Genomic DNA, 22411 nt, shown 5'->3' with positions numbered 1-22411 from the left:
GTGAGACCCCACCTGCAGTCCTGCATCCAGCTCTGGAGCCCTCAGCACAGGACAGACATGGACTTGTTGGAGCGGGGCCAGAGGAGGCCACAAAAATGATCCGAAAACTGGAGCACATCTCCCAGGAGGAAAGGCTGAGAGAGTTGGGGCTGTTCAGCCTGGAGAACAGACCCCTGGAGAGGGATTTTTTACAAGAGCATGTAGGGACAGGACAAGGGGTCACAGATATGAAATGAAACAGGGTGGATTTAGATCAGATGTAAGGAAGAAATTCTTTACTCTGATGGTGGTGATGCCCTGGCTCAGGTTGCCCAGAGAAGCTGTGGCTGCCCCCTCCCTGGCAGGGTTCAAGGCCACGTTGGACGGGGCTTTGAGCAACCTGGTCTGGTGGAAGGTGTCCCTGCCCATGGCAGGGGGGTTGGAACTGGGTGATCTTTAAGTTCCCTTCCAACGCAAACCATTCTATGATTCTAAGAAAAACAGTACTTCTTATTAAATAGTCTCAATTGAATTAAAATAATGTATGAAGTTCTTTTTAAAGATATCTAATGCTCAGCATTAGACAGGGTTCTTTCAATGGTTCTAAGACTAAGCTTCCTGTCCACCCTTGGTAAATGAATCGTAAAAAAAATACCCCGTAACACAACCACAGGTGAACTGCGAAAGATTAGATTTATACTACAGGGTGATTTAGTGACCATACAGGAATGAGGAGGGGGCAGGGTGGTCTTTTATGTGTGAAACCTTTGTACTTCTTACCTCTAGAGCTTTCAAACGCTCCAACAGCAATTTTGTCTTTTCTTTTTCCTCTTCAGTGCTGCTGCTTTCACTTCTTGAATCTTCATCTGCTGGCTTGTGAATTTTTTCCATGCCTTCTTTACATTTCCTACCGTCTTCTGACAGCTTTTCCTGAAATGATTTTTTAAAACGTCATTACTCACAGGTGGAAATGAAGTTAGCTATGCAAATATCTTAAAATCTCCCTTGTATACAACTGAAAAAAAAGACAGAGCAGGTTGCTAGTTACATGATTACAGTACTAAATAAGCGGAGTCATGAAGGGTCTGTGAAACATGCTGCTATGCCAGTTCTGCAAAAGTGTATGCACAACTTAACCACTACATCTACTTAAGATCTTTAAAAAGTTGAACTCATCATATTTTTAATAAAATAACAGGCATTTTCTTTTTTAAAAGTTGCAACGAAAATTGAGCATACCAGGTTTCAATGGAAGCATTTTGCCACTGAGATATAAAGTGGTTTATTGAGGAAAAGCCAACATACGTTTGTGCCTAATGTATATCACCTTTCTTCATCTAGAGCTAATGTTTGAATTACTAAATAATGGGCTGAGAACCAAGCTATCACCTGAACACTGATTTAAGATCCACTCTAATATATAACTGGAGAGAATCAAACTGACAGCCAACTTTCTGGAAGTGCCCCGGTCTATTACTAGTCAGTCAGATTGGGTTATTATTAGCTGCTGCTGCTGAGTGGACTAGGGCTGCTGAGTTTTACAAGAGGTCTATAAAAATCATAGGATTGAACAGTGAATCCTACTAACTCCATTAATTATGTGTCCAAGTTCTGTGTTGAGAGAGAGAATGAGATAGAACAGGCAAAACTTTGAGACCACAAGCAGGCAATGTAAAATATTGCCCAAAACGACAAGGCAGGCACAACGGGAAAGAAGAGAACGACATGGATGTATGGAGTGAATTATCATCTGAGTGCAACACAAAGCGGACAGTCTCTACCTTGTAAACCACTTTAACTATGTAAGCAGATGCAGCACAACAACTAATGAGAAGATTAAGAATGGAAAATGTGAGGTAAATCACTATTAAATAATGGGTGTCAACACAAACCTAGAGAAGTCCTTTAATGAGCACTTAGTTTTCTTTGTGTGCCTTTTTGGTAATTCTTGTATACAAAGGCACACACTTTCACCATCTCTGGGTTAGTCTGTAAGTGAGATGTATTTCCCATAACTACTACAGAACACAAGCTCTGTCTAAGCATAAAAATATGTATTTTCATGAAGAACTGATCCAGCTTAAATAACTGCAAATATAACTCTTCAAGAGTTAACAGCAAGACATTATCTTAATTAAACCCCATAAACACAACTGAATTAAAAATCAGCACTGTGAACCACATTTCTAACAATGTCTTTTTTAAATATTAACTAGCTCAGAAATTGACTATTACTATGTTAAAAATTTAATCAAGAATAAATTTCACAAACTAAGGGCTTAATCACTGAATACTCTTACACAAACCATGAGGCACAGATCTCATCTGGAGCCTCAAAACAGACGTCAAAGAGCCATTCCATCAGGATTCCAGCATTAGCGCTATCCTGATCACAAAGGAACCATAAACATAGTAGTTGGGGCTTTTTTTTTTTTGTGCTTGCTACTCACTGGTGCAGTGATCAAATATCTGTAAAAGAGCCGTTCAACCATTTTCCCTCCAAGTTGCCCTGATGAGTGCATTGACATAAACCACTTTGATGGGGAAAAAAAAACCCAACGGTATCTCTTTGATGTAATTCAAACACAAACAATCATTTTATGAGGGAACATGACATGAATCAGATGTGACTAACAACAGAAGAAAATATCAACATCTGCACAGGGACACCTTCCCTGCTCAAACCAGAGGCAGCAATTTCAAACGATGGGCAGAAGAAAGCCAAAGTTATGAAATCTCTTCACATAAAGGGGAGCAGTGCAACTTCTCTCAGAGTAAATCCTAGTCCCTTAAAGAAGTAACCCATTCATCTTTTAATTACGAATTGATGAACTTTGCACACTAGTGGCATAACCAAGAACACACATCCTGTTTTACTATGATGTGCACTGGAATACCTCAAGATACTTACTATTGTTACTCTGCTCGAGCGTTTAAGTAAGCTCACATATTTTCAAAACTAGTTCATTACTGAATAATTACAAATGAGTTTCAGTGTTTCAGGCATGGGCTAAAAAGGTCCCTGATATGTCACCTACCCTACCTGAAAAAGCCGCAGAATGGAGGAAAACATTACCAACCTCAGAAACGATGCTTCGGCATGCAGTTTGCTGAGGGCACTGTCCTCTCACTTCAACCAGTTCTACCTGGGTGATCTACAGGAAGGGCAGAGTGGAAAATCCACACTCCAGACAGCAAACAAAAATGGTGCTTCTTAAAACACCCTGTGTGCTTAAAGTCAAGCCACGTAAGAGGGAGGATGCCAAAGGCTTTCGAAACAACAGAATCCTCTTAAGAGTGAAAAATCTGCCAATATCAAAGGCAGCTGCCTGGTGGGGGGAGGCAGGCAGGGGCAGAGAGAGATATGCAAGAGGAAATGTGTATCTGTCTCCTGCATGATGATGATTAAATCCTATAGAAAGCTCTGGAGTGAGCATGCTGAAGGCAGCAAACAATGGCGTGGAGGAAGCTTATTCTCTTTTTTCCCCCTAGATTTCTACACTTCTTGTGTTACCTCATACAAAGACCATCTTTTGAATCTAAACGGTCTCTGTTGTATGCCTCACGTACTGCACAATTAAAGGCAGGCTGGGTTTTCAAGCCGAATAGCAAAGTACTCTCCAGGTCAGAAGTCCAGCAAAGGCAGAGTAAGTGCTACCCTGCTGATCAATGCAGTCTCACTTCTGTGAAAAGGCAACAGATGGAAATGGTGCTCTGGAAGTAAGCTGGACAGGCTGAAAAAAAAAAAAGGGGTGAAAAAAGGCAAAAAAAGCAACAACTGAGCTCTTGGTCTCCCCAGACCAACAAGAGTTTAAGACGTGCCTGTACCACGAGAGGATGCAAACACAGCAACCTGATGAGAATTCTACAGTAGATGTTCATCTACATCTCTAATGCTCTGCGTCAACCAAGAGACAATAAAAACATGAAATATTCAAATTTTACTAAAAGGAAGCTACGATTATGCTCCTCACTGTAGACCTGCTCCCACAGAAATTAATGAGACCCTCGCAATCAAATCCCACACTGAGCAAGCTTCTCAAGCTGGCTGACACTGTCATTCCTTTTCTGAAACCAAAAGTATTTTGCAAATCTAAAATGACATCCTGCCCTGCCCATTCTTTCTAAGTGTTCAGTTTGTTCTATCAATCAAACAAATAGCACACTGATGATGAACCCTTTGATCACACACCATAGGCCCTAGAGCCAACAGAAAACAACAGATGAAAACAGGCCCTGCATTCTGGAAATGGCAAGCTTTCTAGAATCAATGAGAAGATATAAATCACTGAAGACATTGATCTATGAAGCTGTACAATGCAGTGACCTGACTGAGACTTATCAGAAAGCTCGTTTTCAGTTGGATGAAGTACAAAGGAGCAGTATAATACTCCGTCTTTCCATTAATCAATAAAAGTAAGAATAATAAATTAAGAGAGCAGGAAATCCACCTGAAATTCCAAATGATAATTTATTGGAATTTCTAGAATATAAAGCAAATCTTCTCCCTTCCACTCACCTTTGAGAATGCTAAACAAAAAAGTACTTTCACTGTTTATAAACAAAAGGAGTAACTATAGTGATAGAAAAGATGACATGGAAGCTTTCAAAATATAAGAGACCAAACTATTTCAGAAATTACCTCTTCCTTCATCCCCAGAAAGGGAAAAGGCTGACCCTCTGGACAGCGGGTTAGTCACTGGGATGAATTTCCTCTAAGACTTGACACAGTTTCAAGGACCAGACAAGTGTCAAAGGGACACTTAGCCAGCCATTTCTTAACCATTATTATTTCAGAAAGTATTGTACTTTTGAAGGTTTATTGGTAGTACCATCAGTTGTCTGTTCTTTGCCCTTTCTTCTTTCTTAAGATGCTTTCTAGGAATTACATTATATGCACACAGAAAAAAAAAATGGAAAAATATGACCTTACTTTAAAATATTTCAATTTGTAACTATGAAATTTCAAACGAAGAGGAGTAAATGTCAGCTAACACAAAACAAAAAGGTAGCTAGCAAAAATCTATTTTAGATTTTCTTTTTTACAGTGAAATCCATGATCAGGCACTAATAGGAATAAGGGCTCTTCTCTCATAGTAATGACAAATACATAATATGAAATGATCATATAGTTCCCCAGGTAACTCCTGTTCCAATTTTTCCTAATTTGAGATTTTACAGTGGAGGAAATATCCACCTAAGGAAGAAGCATTTACGAAAGCAGAAATCATTAACATCGCCAACCCGCGACAGGCTTCCATGGGAGGAGGCCAAACAGAGCCAGCAGCAGCACAGCACCACCACAGCTCTCAGCAACTGGAAGTGTAAAGTCCTGCACCGGGGGAGCAAGAACCCCGTGCACCCATAGAGGCTGACAGTCAACTCCATAGGAAGGGATGTGTTGCAGGGAAGAGAGAAGATGGAGCCAGGCTCTTCTTGGAAGTGGCACGATGAAAAGACAATGGACACAGCTTTGAACATTAATCACATATTAGGAAAACCTAGGAGATCTGGACTCTACAGTACCGATTATAAACAGCAATCTTTGAAAAGGACACGTGACAAAATTCTGCTTGAACCAAACAAGAATTCAAACAAGATCAAGACCTTCGAAATGCTGATTTTCCCAATAAGCGTTCAATGACATGAATTGCTTGTCTGGAAACTGATAGTAGTAATTAGAGATGACATCTTTGCTTACAGAAGCTAAAGATCATTTTCATGTCATAAACACAGGTCCTCCAGAGAAGTGAAGTGTTTCAGATGCAATGCGGTAAAGATCCCTCAGATACAAACAATTTTTATTTCAATTTTGGGTGTCAAACTGTGATGCCTGAGTGGGTTTTTTTTTTCTCAATTTCTTTAAATTCTTCAGCTTCTGAAATTTGTTAGAGACAATGGGTTTATAATGGTTACAAATTCAAATGCTTCTAGGAATCACGCCTGCAATTTTCCAAAACCACCCTTTAATCACACGTTTAACCCAAGAATCAAATATATATAGGATATATAATTAAATAGTGCTTATGATTGCTCATAACCACTTATGTGAGAAAAAAACTCGAAATGATTCACAGTGTAATTATGAACAGGTCATACACAGAGGCAATGGCAACAGGGATCCAAGAATCCAATCAATATGGAACTCAAGCTAAGTGGCTAACTCGGCATCTCAAAACATTTAGCACTTTCCACGGTGTCTCAGGAGCTTCCACAGGACTTTCTAAATGAGGTATTAACTAAAAAGCTACCTTGGATTTCACTGACTGAATGTGGTGATCCAGGTACATGACACTACACTTCTAACACTCTTTCCTGCCATAACAAAGGCAGATTCTTAACCTCCAAACCCAAACAGCCATTTATAAATCCACATAAAGAATTTTTAAGTAATAACAAATTGTGAGTTTCTTTTCTTGCAAGGCCATTCTATAGTCTTGATGTATTCTTAGACAATGTACTTTCAGTGCCATTTCCACCGCAGACCTCCTAGTGTTCAGCACTACTCTTTGCTGCAACTGAGAGATATGAAATGAGAATTTTCAGACTGTTGATGTAGATAAAAACTGTAGATAAGGGTTTCTTTGTACTTTTGTGGAAAAAAACAGCCCCAAGCTATGCACAAGTAGCTCAGTCTGACTGCACAAGCTGAAAAAAGGCAGCAATTGCTCCAAGGACTACCGACTTAAAATTCCAACAAGGTTAAAACTGTTTTCCAGTGGCACCTCGCTCCCCTTTCTCCCCCCACCACAAACTTTTTTCCCTTAGTTAATCATAACTAACATTTGTTTGCTGTGGCTCAGTGCCTCTTAAATATACCCTTTGAAATTTTGCAGTATCTTCTGATATGCTTTATAGCCTATTTCATTTGGCGAAACCTGAGATGTATAAAAGACACTTCTATGTTAAGTCAGATCAATGCGAAGTCAGACTGATGAATCCACAAAGTGTTTCCTGCAAGATGCTTGGCACGAGCAGTCACTGGTATCACTGCATACATGTCAGATAGACACTAAATATGTCTGTTCCACCTGGCACTTTGTTTTCTTACATTTTCTTTATTTGCTAATGGGAATCCCATTAAACACTATGACCCAGGTCTGAAAAAAACCCGTAACTGAGCAAGCAAGTTAGAATGCAAAAAAAACCCCAACTACGTGCAATTACACAGTGCAATCTAAATGATCTCTGAGTATAAGGCTACAAATAGGACTTACGGTTTTACCTTGATGACTTCTGTCTATGTATTCAGCTGTTTTCTCTCGCTTTATTTCTTCCCAGTGGAAGGATAGACTAAAATACTGCTTTGCTTTAGATAGCACATCAGCAAGTGTAACAATAATATATTTTTATTTAGCTAACAGCTTTTGTTCAGAACAAGCTGACCAAAATTGAAGGAAAAGAAAGGAATGCACATATATCACAATATTTTACAGAAATATCCCAAACTGATCACAGTTTAACATTACCGTTGTCAGGAAAAACATATAAAATTCTTCTTTTTCATCTCTGGATTTCACTTACAAAGTGAACAGAGTGAGCAGTAACATTCCCTAGATTAAATACATATGATGGATAAGAGAACAAAGTACTTTCTTTATGTTTCTGATATCAGCCTCCTACCACTCACATATCAATCTAAATGTGCTACGGATTATTCTTCACTCCAAACACTCCTCACTAGTACAAGCTATCACCCCTATTGAACAGTTCTGCAGTAACTTTAATAAATTTCCTGATGATGCTTTTATTGGCTGTTCCACGCATCAGAAACATCTATTTCTCTTGAAAACGTTCAGATCAAAAAGAACTATAAAAGAAGAAAACCTTCGCAATGAAGTCCACTAGTAAATGTACTGATCAGATCAGTCAGAGTAGATGGAGTCTCCCTTCTCCAGGTCCCCAGCTGAATGTCAGTCCTGGGTGTCAAAGTGAACTACGCTAACTAAAGTGACCAAACACTGCTGTTGCCACCATCCTGTCTTTAGTGAATGGATATTCACATTATCAACAGCACCCCCACCTCTGGCACTGCATCTGTCAGAGGCAAAATGAAAGCCTGACCATTCAGCAGTTGACTCTTCCAGGCCAGGTTTCAGGCACGGTGGTGGGAGGGCGGTGTGGCAGTAGCTCATCGTGGTTGCTGTTCTATTGCCTTTTCTAAAGGGAAGACCTCAGCTACAGTCAACCGCAAAGATGTCAGCAGAAAAAAAAAAAAAAAGTTCTAGGAGCTAAGCTATTCCTTCGTACGTGTATATATGACATTATAAGAAGAACACGCAGTGTGATTTCTCATGCAGATATTCTTATAAATTGGTTCATTACAGTAACACACTTAAAGTAATCATCTTTCCTCCCAGAAAACCTATATGCAGCATTTAAACTCCCCTGAAGGAGGCTGTAAGTATTAAAGTAACTACACTTGACTAAAGTGACAGTATTAAAACATCTACCTTTGACTGAAGTACAAATAAGCCAAACTATTCTGAAAATTAAATTCAGTAAATTTTATGTAACAGCAATTAAGGCAATAGAACTACTCTGGATTTAAATTACTTGAATGAAGCCAATTTTCCTTCCCTTTGCAGTCCTTCACTTTTTTTTTTAAATAATGTCTTTTCATTAGTTGGATGAAGGCCAAATTACTCTTTTTAATGAAATGAAAAACTTTGAGTGTAATTTTTTTTTTTTTTTTGCCATGAGAAAGTCTCCTACGTACTTATACTTGTTGATCCAGCTTTCTATAGATGGTTTCTTCAAGGAATACCACAAAGAAGCTCTAAAGGACATACCTGAAGACAAGTGTTAACGAGCATTTTGGAATGACAGCAATGTATTAGCTGACCAGTTCTTAGTATAAGCACAATTGCAGAAGCTGCCATAAGAAGTCACCTGTGGGATTTGGACAAAAAAAATCACAAATCACAGAACGGTAGGGGTTGGAAGGGACCTCTGGGGATCATCTAGTCCAACCCCCCTGCCAAAGCAGGGTCACCCAGAGCAGGCTGCACAGGACCACGTCCAGGGGGGGTTTGAGTATCTCCAGAGAAGGAGAATCCACAACCTAATAAATAAGTATATTATTACATAACCAGGTAACTTTTTGCAAATGCCAAGGAATAGTTGGATTCTCTCACAAGCTTATCAGGAAAACTTCTGAAAGAAGCTCAGAATGCATCTTCACAAAAAAATATAATGCAGGAACAACTGTTCTGGATCAGATCAAAACTTCAACTTCTCAAATATCTTATTATGGTTTATTTTCAATACATTGCACTGCAATAAAAAATACTTTTCTTGATTCGTAGAGCAAATTCTTTCCAGAATAAACATATTGGTATACTGGTAAGTGTGGTCTTCTGTTAAAGTAATTTTCAAAGAGACAATGTTTGTGAATACAGCACAATCTCTTTTTTTTCCCTCAGAAAATGAGCAAAATTTTAATTTTTTTTTCAACTTATTAGAATTTAAAAATTAGCATTTTTTCCTGCTGGTTTGAAAACACAAATGAATTACAGTTCTAAATGCAGAGTAAATGCTATCTTTTATGGAGATGTGGAAATAAGGAGAAAGCAAATGACTTGGCCATATGTAAGACCCAGCCTTGGAATCCCAAGGAATACAAACTGTTTTTTCAACTCTTCTGCCCAAACACTTCTGTCACTAGACAGCTGATTGCAGTAAATAGTCTCTATTTATTATGTCTTATTGATTATCCTTACTCAAAAAATGCAAAGGATTAGACAGATAAAGATGCTTGTCATTTACTTGCCAGACCATCCTGCCCAACCAGAACCTCTTCAATACCAGCCCAGGATGGGCAACGCTGTGTCAGGTCAACACAGCATGTCTGGATCCCAACAAGGAACTGGATAGGCTACAGATAGGTAAGACTCCCTTATTAAAACCTTCATTTGGTCAAGAGCCAGGAGACACAATACAGACCTGGGAGCTCTATAAGCAGTTGCCAGATGGCAGAAGACAACAGCTCCCTAGGGATCTCATTGGTCTGCTGAGAAACAGAGCGGAGCTGGAAGCGGTGCCGGGTCCCACGGCCAGCCTGATGCAGCAGCCCCGCAGGCTTGCTTTCTCACACAGCCCAAGCATGGGCTGCCCTCCGCCTGCGAGCCAGCACAGCCCTGCTGCTGGCAGCCCTCATCTGACCTGCATGAGGAACACAGGCAGATAACGAGCAACAAGTTGGACTTCACATACAAAGATACCGGCATCTCTCCAAGCAGCAGACAGATTATTGTAAAACTGATATTCGCTATGAACTCCAGGAGGTTATTCCAGTCTCTTAGGACAACCAAGCAGACACATGTTAGAGCCATACTCTTTTCTCCCAAATGCATCCCCTGAATTAGAAAAAAGGCAACCAGAAGAACACCTCTAAGGGCAAGATTCAGGCTGGAGACAACCTCCTGTGCATAAATGGGAAGTCCCTGCCTGCATTAGGATGACCTGTGTCAGTCTGGCTGAGAACCACATCATCGTCTTGCTTTCCAAAGAGTGTCTCTGAAATTCTCTTATGCCTGTTTCATATGTATTGGCTTCAGGCAATGTATATAGGCTGATTTTTGTGGATTCACCCAAAAGTAAGAATTAGAAGAAACATATAGCAAAAGATAAAACACTATGTTGTAGAGGAAAACCTAAATGTAGAATTCCCATGAGTTCTAACACATAGTAGTATCATCAAATCAGCCAGTCTTCACCTCTTGTTACTGTAGACATATAGAGGATTCTGGGAAGGGAAGAACAGCTCGTTTTCCAAGAAACAGGTACACAAATGACACATTTCAGTTATGAGACTTCACTGTGTTAAACATAACTCCACTGCTTTGTTACTGTATTATAAACAACCAAAAAGGGAAAACTATTTCCACTTATGTTCCTTGCATCAAAAATGTAATTTCAAACATTGTCTGTGGAGCACCATCACTTTCCTTTGGGGGCAAGAATCCAAACTCAATTTAGTTAAATATGGGAACACATATTCATCAGAATGTTTCCATAGTTGTGGAAATCTATGAGAAGAAAAGCCGTAAGGAATTAGTTACTACCGAGCTAGCCCTGGTTTACTCTGTATGGAAAAACAAATGCTTGTGTCCTTGACAGTCCGGGATTTCCAGCGAAGCTCCCACGAGTGCAGGTGGCTCTTCTTCTGCTTTTCTCTGGGAGACACAAAACTGCTAAGCTTTGCCTAGTAATATTCACCTCAGTAGCTTAGGAGGCCTGTTTGATGAGGTCTCCTGTGTGCACTTCCAGTCCAGAGATATAAGTTTAATTTTAAGGATGCATTTCCTCTTTCTGCAATAGAAGTTAGCGTGAAAAATCTTATGTGGATTTCAGCAAGGGAATTCAGCTAGTGCCTTTTTTTCAATTCATGGCCATGCTCCATCTATAAAACGTTACATATCAATGGCCTGAACATTAAGCTTGTATAATTTTGTGTTACGATAAAATTATATTGCCAATAGATACAGTTTTTCTCCTCAGGAAAGAGCTGTTAACCCCAACGGCTGTGCAAATTAGAAGTGACAGTCACAACAACTGTTGCACATTTGAGTCTCACAAAGCATGCAGACAAAAAATTGGGTTGATCTGGCCAACAATACCACCTGAAATGTGCCCGCATCACATATATAGTCACACCTCTTCGACACCTGCTTCGGAAACTGGCAAAACGCACCAGACTTCCTGACTGAGAGCTAGAAGTCTTGTAGGACTGGAATTATTTTATCTTTGTAGTGAAGTTATCAGTATAGAGTCCTTACAGATAAATCTTCTCTCTTAGCTTTGGATAAGGCAGACACATGTACACGTACTTATATCCAGCCAGGGGGCAGGATATGGAACTGCAGTTTCTTACATTCAAAGCCACTCCTCTCATGGAGCTGCCGTGTGAGTTCATGATTGCACTGGTGGTGATGCCCTGCAAGAGGGACAGATGTCCCCCATGGAGCTGTGTGCCATTCTTCTCATGGTGCACATGAAAGCCTGAGAAATCTCTTCTGAAGTCATTACTTCTCAAAATCTTGTCATCCCTCCAGAGTGAGAAAAAGAACAGAGCTGAACCACAGTCACCCAGCCATCTTTGACTTGGCGAGAAGAGGCCATCAAAATTCTTAGGCTGCAATTGTTCAAACTGCCTGCCACCACTTGGATGGCAGTGTAGTCAGATGGGTGCTGAAATGGAGCTAAAATGAGACAGGACACATACCACTTTCAGAAAGAAATGGAAGGAATCAAGCTGCTCTTCTCCATTGCACCCAGGGCCAAAGACATCTGGAAAAATGCCCTACTATTAAGGCTACCCGTAATCCCCACTGAGTCTTTGAGCCAGACTTCTCTTGGTGTAGACTCAACAGCACTGACCTCAGCATAGGGATCATTCTCCTTGACAAACTCTCCATCCCATGATGCATATCTTTCGCCTCTTGAATGTGTATAGTTGACCCTTGAAGACCTGCCTGTCCAGCACGATGAAAAGCTCTTCTGCTAAAAAGTAGTCTAGATCATATCAGCTGGTGAACAAGAATAGTCAGCAACACTCTGCACTAACACAGAAGTTGAGGAATGACTGGGCCCATGACATTAGATGGGGTGTTCAGGCTGTCTAAAACCCAGGATTTCAGTTCCTGCTGATCAAAAGAACATGCCTGGTCCACACAGGAGCATTTGTTAGGAGTGTAAATCTCAAAGAAGCACAGTGGGGTTCTGAAAAGGTTACAACCCCTGCATTCATGTGTTTTTATTTCCCTAAGTTTTTCATATTAATCTATATGTCAAAATCTCCAAATTCTCAACAGCAAAACATCACTTCCAGATTTTTTAATACAAGACAGGATAGCCCCGCCTGAAGACCATACCTGCTCCACTTTGAAATTGATTTCTTTTCTATTAAAAGTATTTGTATGTTAAGCGAACTCCTTAGGGAAAGTAAGCTCTTACCCAAGTTTACTAGGAAAAATGAAAAGTCTTTTTTTTTTTTTTTAATTTCTTCATTACCTGGCTCTGTACTTACAACTGTTCCTGTTACCACGTAAGAAGCAGTTCATATATATTGATGATACTTTAAATACACCTGAGATTAAATAACGTTGTCACTCACTTTTCACAAACGTTAAAGATGGATAGATAAAGTGAATTTGTCCAAGGAAACAGAGAAATTTGTAGCAAATTAAAGAATCAAAATCTAGTCTCCCAAACACAGTGGTTTAAACAGTAGATCATCCTTCCTCTCCGATAGGACTGCACCATGTCTATCCTCAGCTTTAGTGCACATATTGACAATTCCAGAGTTATAACAAATTGTGAACTTACAACAAACGCTGCTCCTCATCTATTTTGATCACTTTACAGACATAAAGTCAAAAGGAGTTACAAAAAACCTTGAAAGACATTGAGTGATCTGTAATCAGGTAAGAATCTGCCTAGATGTCCAGTATTGTGATCAAACAGGAAAGAGACTCAAGTTTTTGATATCCAAATCACAAGGACAAACTTAAGAGTCATAGAACAGAATCACAGAATCCTTTAGGTTGGAAAAGACCATTAAGATGATCGAGTCCAACCATAAACTTAGGAAGGAAAGTCTGCAAGGTACTTGTTTTAGTGTCTTGTGTTCAAGTACTGCACACAATTATTTCTGGGAATCACTCTCCCTCTTAGATAAAGTACTTGTGTCTTGAATGGGAATAGTATCAATATATGAGGTATTGACCTGGCCTTTCATAGTCTTAGTTTTAGGTGGACAATGCCTCTTGGAAACACCATAAAAGCTCTTACATACTAGAGTCTTTTAGTCAAGCAAACTTTTTAAGCAAGAAATACAATGGTCCACGGCCATTCAAATTACACATATTCTTGTCCACATTTACATAAGCGTTCATTATAAATCTTCCCTCGGTTATTATTATGTAAAATGATAACAGAGGAGAATCATATTTACCATCCTGTTTCTAAATTCATTTTCCCTAAAGAAATCACATCATCCATCTGTAAATCCAGCAAATTACATTCCCATAGGGAAGCCAGCTTTATGGAAAGGGTTAGAATATTTTGCTTCAAATGAGAATCCTGGCAAGACCTAACACAATATCGCAATAATACTGCACGCTCTGGGTTCCATCTTATTATTATTCTTCTAACATGATCACTATGCAACATTTAATGTTCATTAGCAAGAATATTTATTCTGGAGTCAGGCATATTGATATTATAATAAGAATTCAATTTCATACATCCAAGAACAATAATTAGATTTGTGAAAAACAAATATGTAGACAATGGTCAATAGATCAAAAAGCGTTTATTGCACAGAGGTATCTTTTATGACTATTCAGATATTAATTAGAAAAGGCTTCACACACTAAAACTAACTTACCATGGTGTCAGAGAATATGGGATATGTTGATAAGTCACACTGGAGATCGCCTAGGTCATGTCCTAATTTGTTATGAAATATATGGTCGTGCAACTGCAGAAAAATCTGATATCCTATTGCAGTGAGTACTGATCATATTGTTCTGATCATATCACAGTAATCACAAAGAAATGATTCAGATTATGTTCTATAAGGTAAGTGACTGTAAAGGATGGCTTTCAAAACAATGGTAGTGTTTATACATTCAACACATTATGTGTATGTATGTGAAGCTATATATGTATCACTTGGAATTCAGATCATAAAAACCTTTTTTTCATGTGTCAGCTCACATCTATACTTCACTTACAAACAGAAAATGATAATATGTTTATCGTGTTCCCCAAAACCTGAATACATCAGTGTCTTTAAGAAACGTTACCTAGGTTGTATATTCAAGTTCTAATCCCATTTGTGAATTACCCACATACATATATCAAAAAACTGTCTGAATGCATTTGGAAAGATACAAATGAAATGTTTCTATTGCAATACTGATGTCTCTTACTAAACCTGGGCACAGTATTTGTAAAAAAAATCATATTTAGATGGTGTTTGTCCATGATTTCCCCACAGCTGATTTCAATAACATATGAATGATTCATATAATGCTTAAGTTTTTCAGTGTTAAAGTACTTTGGAAATATTACATATCACAGATGCTTTGCCAACTATTTGTTCTGAAGAGCTTTCAGGTATTAGCTCATATTATTCTATTCAGTTGTTGCCCAAGTCCCAATGCATAGTTTTTACTATGTGACTGAATAACAAGCACACATCAAGCGAACCCATTTCTGACCTACATAGCAGGCAGCCATACGAGGGCAGGAATGTGCTGTTTTGCATGTGGATAGAGCCATTCCTTGAAATTCCCAGAAAGCAAACTATTTGTTCAGAAGTTTGTCATAAAAGTGAACAAAAGGGATGTGAGGATGAATAAGTCAAAGAGTCATTCAGAAAAAACACAATATTCATGGAAAGGTTCCCTATTTTTGACCTGTTTTACCAATCACAGACTGGTATATGATGCAATAGCCTATCTATTCGTCCAGGAAAGAGAAAAACATTGCTTTTGAGCCATGAATTAGTAAAAGAAATTCATAAGCAAAGAAAAATGCGTATTTGCAACATGGAAGAAATGAAAATTGCTGAAAAACAAGCTGACTTTGATATCATGAGTGAAAATGTTCCCAAGAACAAGAAGAGAACAGAAAGAGAAGGAAGCTGTTATACAATATGGAGTATGACATTAAAAATAATCCTAGAGTAGCAGGTATGTGGGTGGTTAAATGGCTTCACTCTGTAAGAGAGCCAGGCTCACGTTTGGGGAATCCGTCCTGACTAACAGCTAGCAGATTCAAACAAAACCCCACGTCCAGAAAAAAGGGGAAAAAAGGGTTAGGCAGCAGTTTGCTAAGTGGAGGGGGCTGTTTGCTGGAACAGAAGGGAAACAAAGAATTGTTGTTCTTGTTATTAACTGGGCTGAATTGCCTTGTTCTTTTGTTGGTCAGAAAATAAACCCAAGAGATTTTACAGTAGACACACCACGGTACTCATTCTCCTGGCTGGCAGGAGACAACAAACACCTCTGTTGGCCCCACAGGAAAAAAAAAAAACAAAACAACCAAACAAAACCAAATTCTCTTCTTATTTCAAAAATTAAGAAACCAATAAAACATGGAGGAAAAACCACACAGAAATACACAAGCACTGAAATTGGAATGACTAATTTATCTTCCCTCTAGGACAGCAGCACACAAAATTTCAAATTTAAAAAAGACTCGATAGGTAATTTTTCTGGCTCAAAAGAAAAATAAGGAACACCCAAACCCTCAGTTCAACTGAAACCAAAATATTTTATTGCTTTTCTTGTTGCAAGTGCAAAAATAAAACCCAAACAAGCTAAAACTTATTGTGGTACCACCTCACTGTGGTTTCCAAGGTAAGACAGCATACAGAAAAGCAGATAATAAGCTCATTCCCGCTGTCTGTTATAAACAGACAGACAAGTAATCCACCCGAAGCAGAGACTGACCCCGAGCCCACTTCAGAACACCCACCGTGTGGTGGCAGGAATGAGCGGGAAGTATTGATTTAAATACTGAACCAAAAGGAGCAAAGCGAGTTTCATTTTTGCATCCCAAAAGGGTAGTGAGTAAAATACAGACGCTTTTATCACCAGTTTCTAAAAGCACAATGTTCTATTATAACCTCAACAAAAAGTTTAATTTGTCCTGAAATTAAATTTTACAGACTATCATCTTAACAAGAAAAATTGATTATTTTGTAAGGTTAATCTAAAAGATTATTTTCCCTTCAATCCAAGTTTAAAATGAAAATTTAATTACAGTGATAAATACTATTTAATGTACATTTTTGTTTAGCTATACGGCTGTATTTTTGATCCATCAGTTTTAAGAACAGTCTAGTATAACTAGAATTTTTGAAAAGTGTTTTATCTGAAGGATCACTACCTAGTATAGACTTTAATATAGTATTTCAGCATTTTGCATCTTTTTAAGGAATGCTCTTTCTTAAAAAAGATACAGGATAGGACTGACTTCATTAAATGTTTTTTTTTAAGAATTCATAAGCAGAATATCTGATTAACTGGGATGTACCTCATTCCTGTTTGCAGACAGAAAGGCTTTTCAGCACCTCAGGTTCACTGCTTCCGGAATACAGCAGTACACTAGGAAAATGTAAAACTCTCTTTTCTTATAAACAGCATAAACAGACCTGGTTCCCTCTAAAAAACCTTGAAAAACTTTGCTCTCCTGAATTCTGTCCTGAGACTCTCTCTACCTCAGCTGAGGCTGATAAAATGCACCTGCTACAAGCTGCAGCAAGAAAATACGGAGCTTGATAAGGAAACCTCACACCTAATAAGAATATGAGTGGATAAACATATCCATCACAGTCTGAAAGTCAAGTTGTCAAAAGCATCTATGTTTTCTAGAGATGCTGGACTACATTACTTAAAATATTGAGTGCTTTAATAAAGTCTTCAAAACTAGTTTCTCTGGCCCTGTTAACTGTGAGGAGAAACAACTGCAGAGAACACAAGGACAATAAAAATGAAAAACCTTAAACTGTGGTGAGAGAAAGCCTGCAAAAATGTAAGTGGCACCAACCACCACCTACCAGTACTCATAACTAATAAACAAATAGAGGAAACAATGCCAGACATGTTTACCTCAGTAATGCAATTTTTGTTTTAAAGAACTTGTCTATCACAAGAAAACAGGTAATAAGTCACTAATACCTGATATACCTTCATGATATTGACAGTTCCTTCTCCATTCTGGCCTGGGGATCCTTGGCTCTGTAGCAGATTTCTCACTGTCTCCTCCATTCTAGAGAATGAAAATATGTATAAAAGTCAACTGTATGGAAAAAAAATTAACAGTTACATTCACTGTTTTTGTTCTTTACAAGAGCCTAACGCATCCATGGCTACCATGAAATTAATATTTAAAGACAATCCTGGCCTTATAATGTTCTCATACTCCATGTTATGAATAACACATTAAGGGCACTCTTTTATCTTTTGAATATGCACAGTAATTAGTTGTATTGTTAAAATCCTACTGGAGCTCAGTTACAAAAACTACAAACAAATGTGTGCAAAAGACATCACCTTGTCAACAGTAACCAAACACCATGACAAAATTACTGTCATTTAGGAACAAAATCAGTCAGAAAACAAAAAAACACAACCTGCTGAATTTCTAGCCAATTGTCAGCTTTGTGCAATTTAGACAGACTGTCAAATACATTACTAGTATTTACTCTCGATGTTATAGGTGCAGCAGTGTGTGCCAGTACATTTGTTTATAGAGGCACAGCTGCCGAAGGCATTCACCCTTCTCTGCTGTTTCAAAGGGATGTAAAAATCAAGTGTAGGCTACAATCTGCTACTACCGCCTCCTGAAAACGTAATCAACTTCAGTTCCCGCAGTGAAAGAAAGAAAGTTCGCATTTTCATTTTAGAAGGTGTTAATAGACACCAACAAAAGTTGTCTTTGATCTACACTCATTCATCAAGCATGATAAAACTGATAATAACGCTAACTCTCCTGAATGGAGGCTGGACAGAATAAAGAGTTCTGCTCCTTCGCACAATAAGGCCGCTGGGAATAAGGGAAGCCCCTGATGAAACACTGGTCCCATTCCATGTAGATCAGAAATTAAAACCCAGGGGTGTAGGAGATGTCACCAAGGCTGACCCCAAATAAAGGGTCCGGGTTCTACAGCTGGTTTCAGCTCTGTGAGTATGGGTAAGAAGAGGAAAGGGAGCAAAAGCCAGAGAAGCAGTGATGGACACAACAACAGATGCTGGGTTTCACAACAAAAAATGCTGAATGCCAATTCCAGCCAAAGGTCCTCCCGCTTCTCCCCATTCCCCATCTCCTCACCCAAATTCTCACCCCTGTATAGCTTCTTCAGCTGTGTGGATGCAACAGTTTTTCTCACCTTCCCTTTCATGTTTTCTGCCCTTTTCCTTTTAAGCTGCCTCAATCCCTTGACACAGTCGGACAAACAGCCCAGCTGGAAGAGGGGCTGGAGAAGGGAAAACTGCTGTGGCACAGGTGTGTGGGTGACGCGAAGGCAGGCGAGAGGGAGGAACACCTTAAGCCCTATTGCCAGATACGCTGTATATTAAAAACCGTGACCTTGAAAAAAGAGCCAGTATTCCTAGGCACATCAGACCAGAAACTGCCTGCTGTTGTTTATTTCTACTGTGTTTAGGGAAACGTGACTTCTGTGTACTATTCTTTGCAAATGCAATTGAGCAGAATAATTATTCACAGCATATCAAATTTTTTTATTATTTCTAAGGTAGCAATCCATCGAGACAGCAAATATTAGCTAACTGCTCTGGCCAAAGGCCAATAACATTATCTTTTATATAAGCCTCATAGCCTTTCTGTTCTTTCAGTCTTATCAGAATGAATGGTATTGGCTAATTTAGCAACAGTATCATGTTTTGCAAGGTTTTCTCCTTTCAAGTCAGCCAGCTATGCTACTTTTAGAGAAGCCGACACTGGGTATTCATTCTACTCAGATCAACACTGACATTTTACTTATTCGTATGATGGTTTTTTGTCATTGATGTGCAGACTTCTACATTGCCAGAATGCCCACAGAATAGTTGGACCATCTGTTGACCAAATGTGAATACAAACAAGCCAGCTCTAATCTCTAGTGCAGACAGTGGTGCAGTTTTTCAGTTGCAGATTGGAACCATTTCTGCTCTTAGGCTGACCTTAATCAGATGCCTTTTACACAAAAGAACAAATCATTTTGGTTCATAATACAAATTCCTGTGCAGTCCTCAAGGAAACATTTCATTTCTTAACATGCTCACCATTTCATTCTTAAATTAATGATGTAATAGGATTCTTAATTATTGTGTTTATATATGCATACACAGTTCAACTTTAGCCCTCCATACGGTTCTTACAAATTAATAAACAAACAAAAATGGGAGAAAGAATAGATCCAACCATCACTAAAATCAAGAGGTTTTGAATTTAGGCCTAATGGTATTAATGAAAATACAGTCCAGTTGCATATTAGTATTGTCAGTTAAATTGGCTCAGAAAAATTATGAAGAATTCTTAAATTCAACAGGTCATTTCACCTTCAGTGAAATTCATATGGTCTATTCTGGACAACAGGCCCATCTTGTCGAACAGCCTTAGAGGGACTGGACAGCACACATTTTGATGTGGCAATTAGAAACACCTCCCATCAGTACTCAGATTTCTGTGCAACAGAATAATCTTTGCAACATGATGAAGAGCTCAGTTAAACACAGTTGAGACTTGTTGTTTTGTTGTTCGCAGCTATTATAAAAGTTTGTAAGAGTTGACAGCCATAAAGCTAAACCAGAAGCATGAGAGACACTGTCTGTGTGGTCACGTCACTATCAAACCAGCACTGAGAGCATCTTACAAGCTTTAGGTGCCCACGAAGTATCTGAAAAAGGAAAGAGAAAACTAGTTTCTGTCAAACAAGGCGGTGAAATACGCTTACAGTTAAATTTACTGCAAAGCTCAGATGCCCACTGCTCTTGCAGTTTATAAGCTGCTGCTTCTTCACTAGCATCCCCATTGTCCATTTTTAGGAAGTACTGCTTAACCACACATGGCACAGGATAATAATCGAGACCTGTTTCTTGTAAATTAGAATCTTTGAAGCTTGAATTAATGGCACCTTAACTGAAAAGTGATATTGTTATATTATGATCTATAACACTCTCCAGAGTGACAGTACATGCCAGGAAGATTTAGTACAAATTCTTCTAAAGAATCCAAGAATGGCTGAACCTCTATAAATTTAACTTGAAATCCCATGTTTTGTTCCCTCAACCAGGCTTGCAAAGGACATGTAAATTTTGGAAGTGAAGCAGGAAAAGTAGGAGCTTTATGAAAGACTATTTCTACACATCGACCTATCTTTTTCCCTATTCTGGTAACCACAAAAGGTTGTCTTCTCTTGGTCATGATTTTAATATCCTGGATGGACCCACTCCAACATCAAGCACTTGCCGATTACATTTAGAATAGCTATTCCCCACGCGTGTATTCTGCCTGCTGCCTGGCCTATGCTAAAAAAAATGTTTTGCCAAGGATTCTGTGCATCTTATGTAACTATCAAGCTGTCACAATCTGCAAAAACAGTCTCTAAAGCTCACCACTCCCCAGTCTACATTCTTCAACCACTATTCAAGAACATTTATTTTCCCCTTTCTTCAGTGTTCTATTTACTGTCTATTCATCTGAAGCATTGCAGCTAGTACCATTACATTTTTTGTTACATCTATTATTTGAGTAGAAAATTGAAGTTTTCTTAAAACTGAAATGTTCCTTTCAAATTTTCTTTCTTTTAAAAAAAGCTATTTTCTTTAGGGGAAAAATAAATGCAACCCGTATTTGATAGAATCTTTTTAAGTTTCTTGAAAAATGTCAGTTTAGAGTAGGAAACAGCCCTCCACCAGTCCTAACCTAAGGATAAATTTCTCAAAATATTAAACAGAAGAAGAAATGAGGCACTCTGAGACTAGAATCTGTTCTCGGAATATAAGAGTTTAAGGAACATAAAATATTAATGCTACTGCGGAAAGCACTGTCAAGATTTCATCTGGAATATTATCTGCAGTTACAATCACCAGCATTCAGAAGCAGCTCACTCAGAGAGGCTTTGGCAAAGAGACAGCTCTGAGGTTGTTTAAAGGAATCAAGAGTCTGTGTCACAAGAAGAGACTAAACAACACCTCTTGCTACACTTAGGAGACCAAGGGCTTACACAGGTATAACTTCGATAAAAAAATCAGTGAGAAAAAGTAAAACGGGAAAGAAAACTGCATCAACCTAAAGCCTGTCAAAACCAGACGGGAATATAGCGGTTAGAAATACATTTAGGCTGGAATTAGGATGTTTTTCATCACTGAACATGTGAGACTCTCAACCAGCCTGCCAGCTAGAGTAACGGGATGAGAAACCTAAACAGTTTTAAGCCAGAGTTGAGCAGTTTATGAAACTAATTACACAGCAGGGTCAAAAGCTGAGGAGTTGAATTTATGACCCACAGGTCCTCGCTGCTATTTCTCCTGAAACAAAATCAGTCATTCCTCCATCTAAAAAATGTAATTTGTCCTGTGCTGTTGAGAGAATATCAGGAAATCAATCCAACTGCAATGTGCAGTTCTTTATTTTGGCTCTGTGTCTGTGTGTGTTTCTGGGCCACGAGGCCAGAGGAATCTGGAAAGGAGGAAACACCATTCCCTGCCCAGGGAGCAGCACATGGGGCACAAATGCCCAGGCGTCCAAGATGGCAGAAGCAAGCTTCCTCTGTATTTTTGCTGCAACTCCAATCTCGTCTGGAAGCCAGGACTTGCCTGCAAGGAACCACTGAGTTGCAGGAGCCTTGATTTCGAAGCTTCTTGATGTGGTGTTCCTGACAGCTCTGCTGCCTCCACCTCCTGCCCGTCCC

General features: G+C 38.9%; 1 protein-coding gene across 3 annotated transcripts in view; it reads right to left on the bottom strand.

Moving 5' to 3' along the window:
• Positions 1 to 22411, bottom strand: part of NCKAP5 (NCK associated protein 5) — a 404131-nt gene that overhangs the window by 128936 nt on the left and 252784 nt on the right. For all 3 annotated transcript variants that reach the window (XM_075430787.1, XM_075430785.1, XM_075430786.1), the window contains 2 exons: positions 17676 to 17766; positions 760 to 909 (listed from right to left, as the gene is read on the bottom strand). In XM_075430787.1, the coding sequence (XP_075286902.1) occupies positions 760 to 909; positions 17676 to 17766 (241 nt within the window). The remainder of the gene's footprint in view (positions 1 to 759; positions 910 to 17675; positions 17767 to 22411) is intronic.

Source organism: Opisthocomus hoazin, chromosome 9 (genome assembly GCF_030867145.1).
Source record: "Opisthocomus hoazin isolate bOpiHoa1 chromosome 9, bOpiHoa1.hap1, whole genome shotgun sequence".
Taxonomy (NCBI): Eukaryota; Metazoa; Chordata; class Aves; order Opisthocomiformes; family Opisthocomidae; genus Opisthocomus; species Opisthocomus hoazin.
Note: the sequence above shows the minus strand (reverse complement) of the source record. Positions and strands in the feature narration are given on the sequence as shown.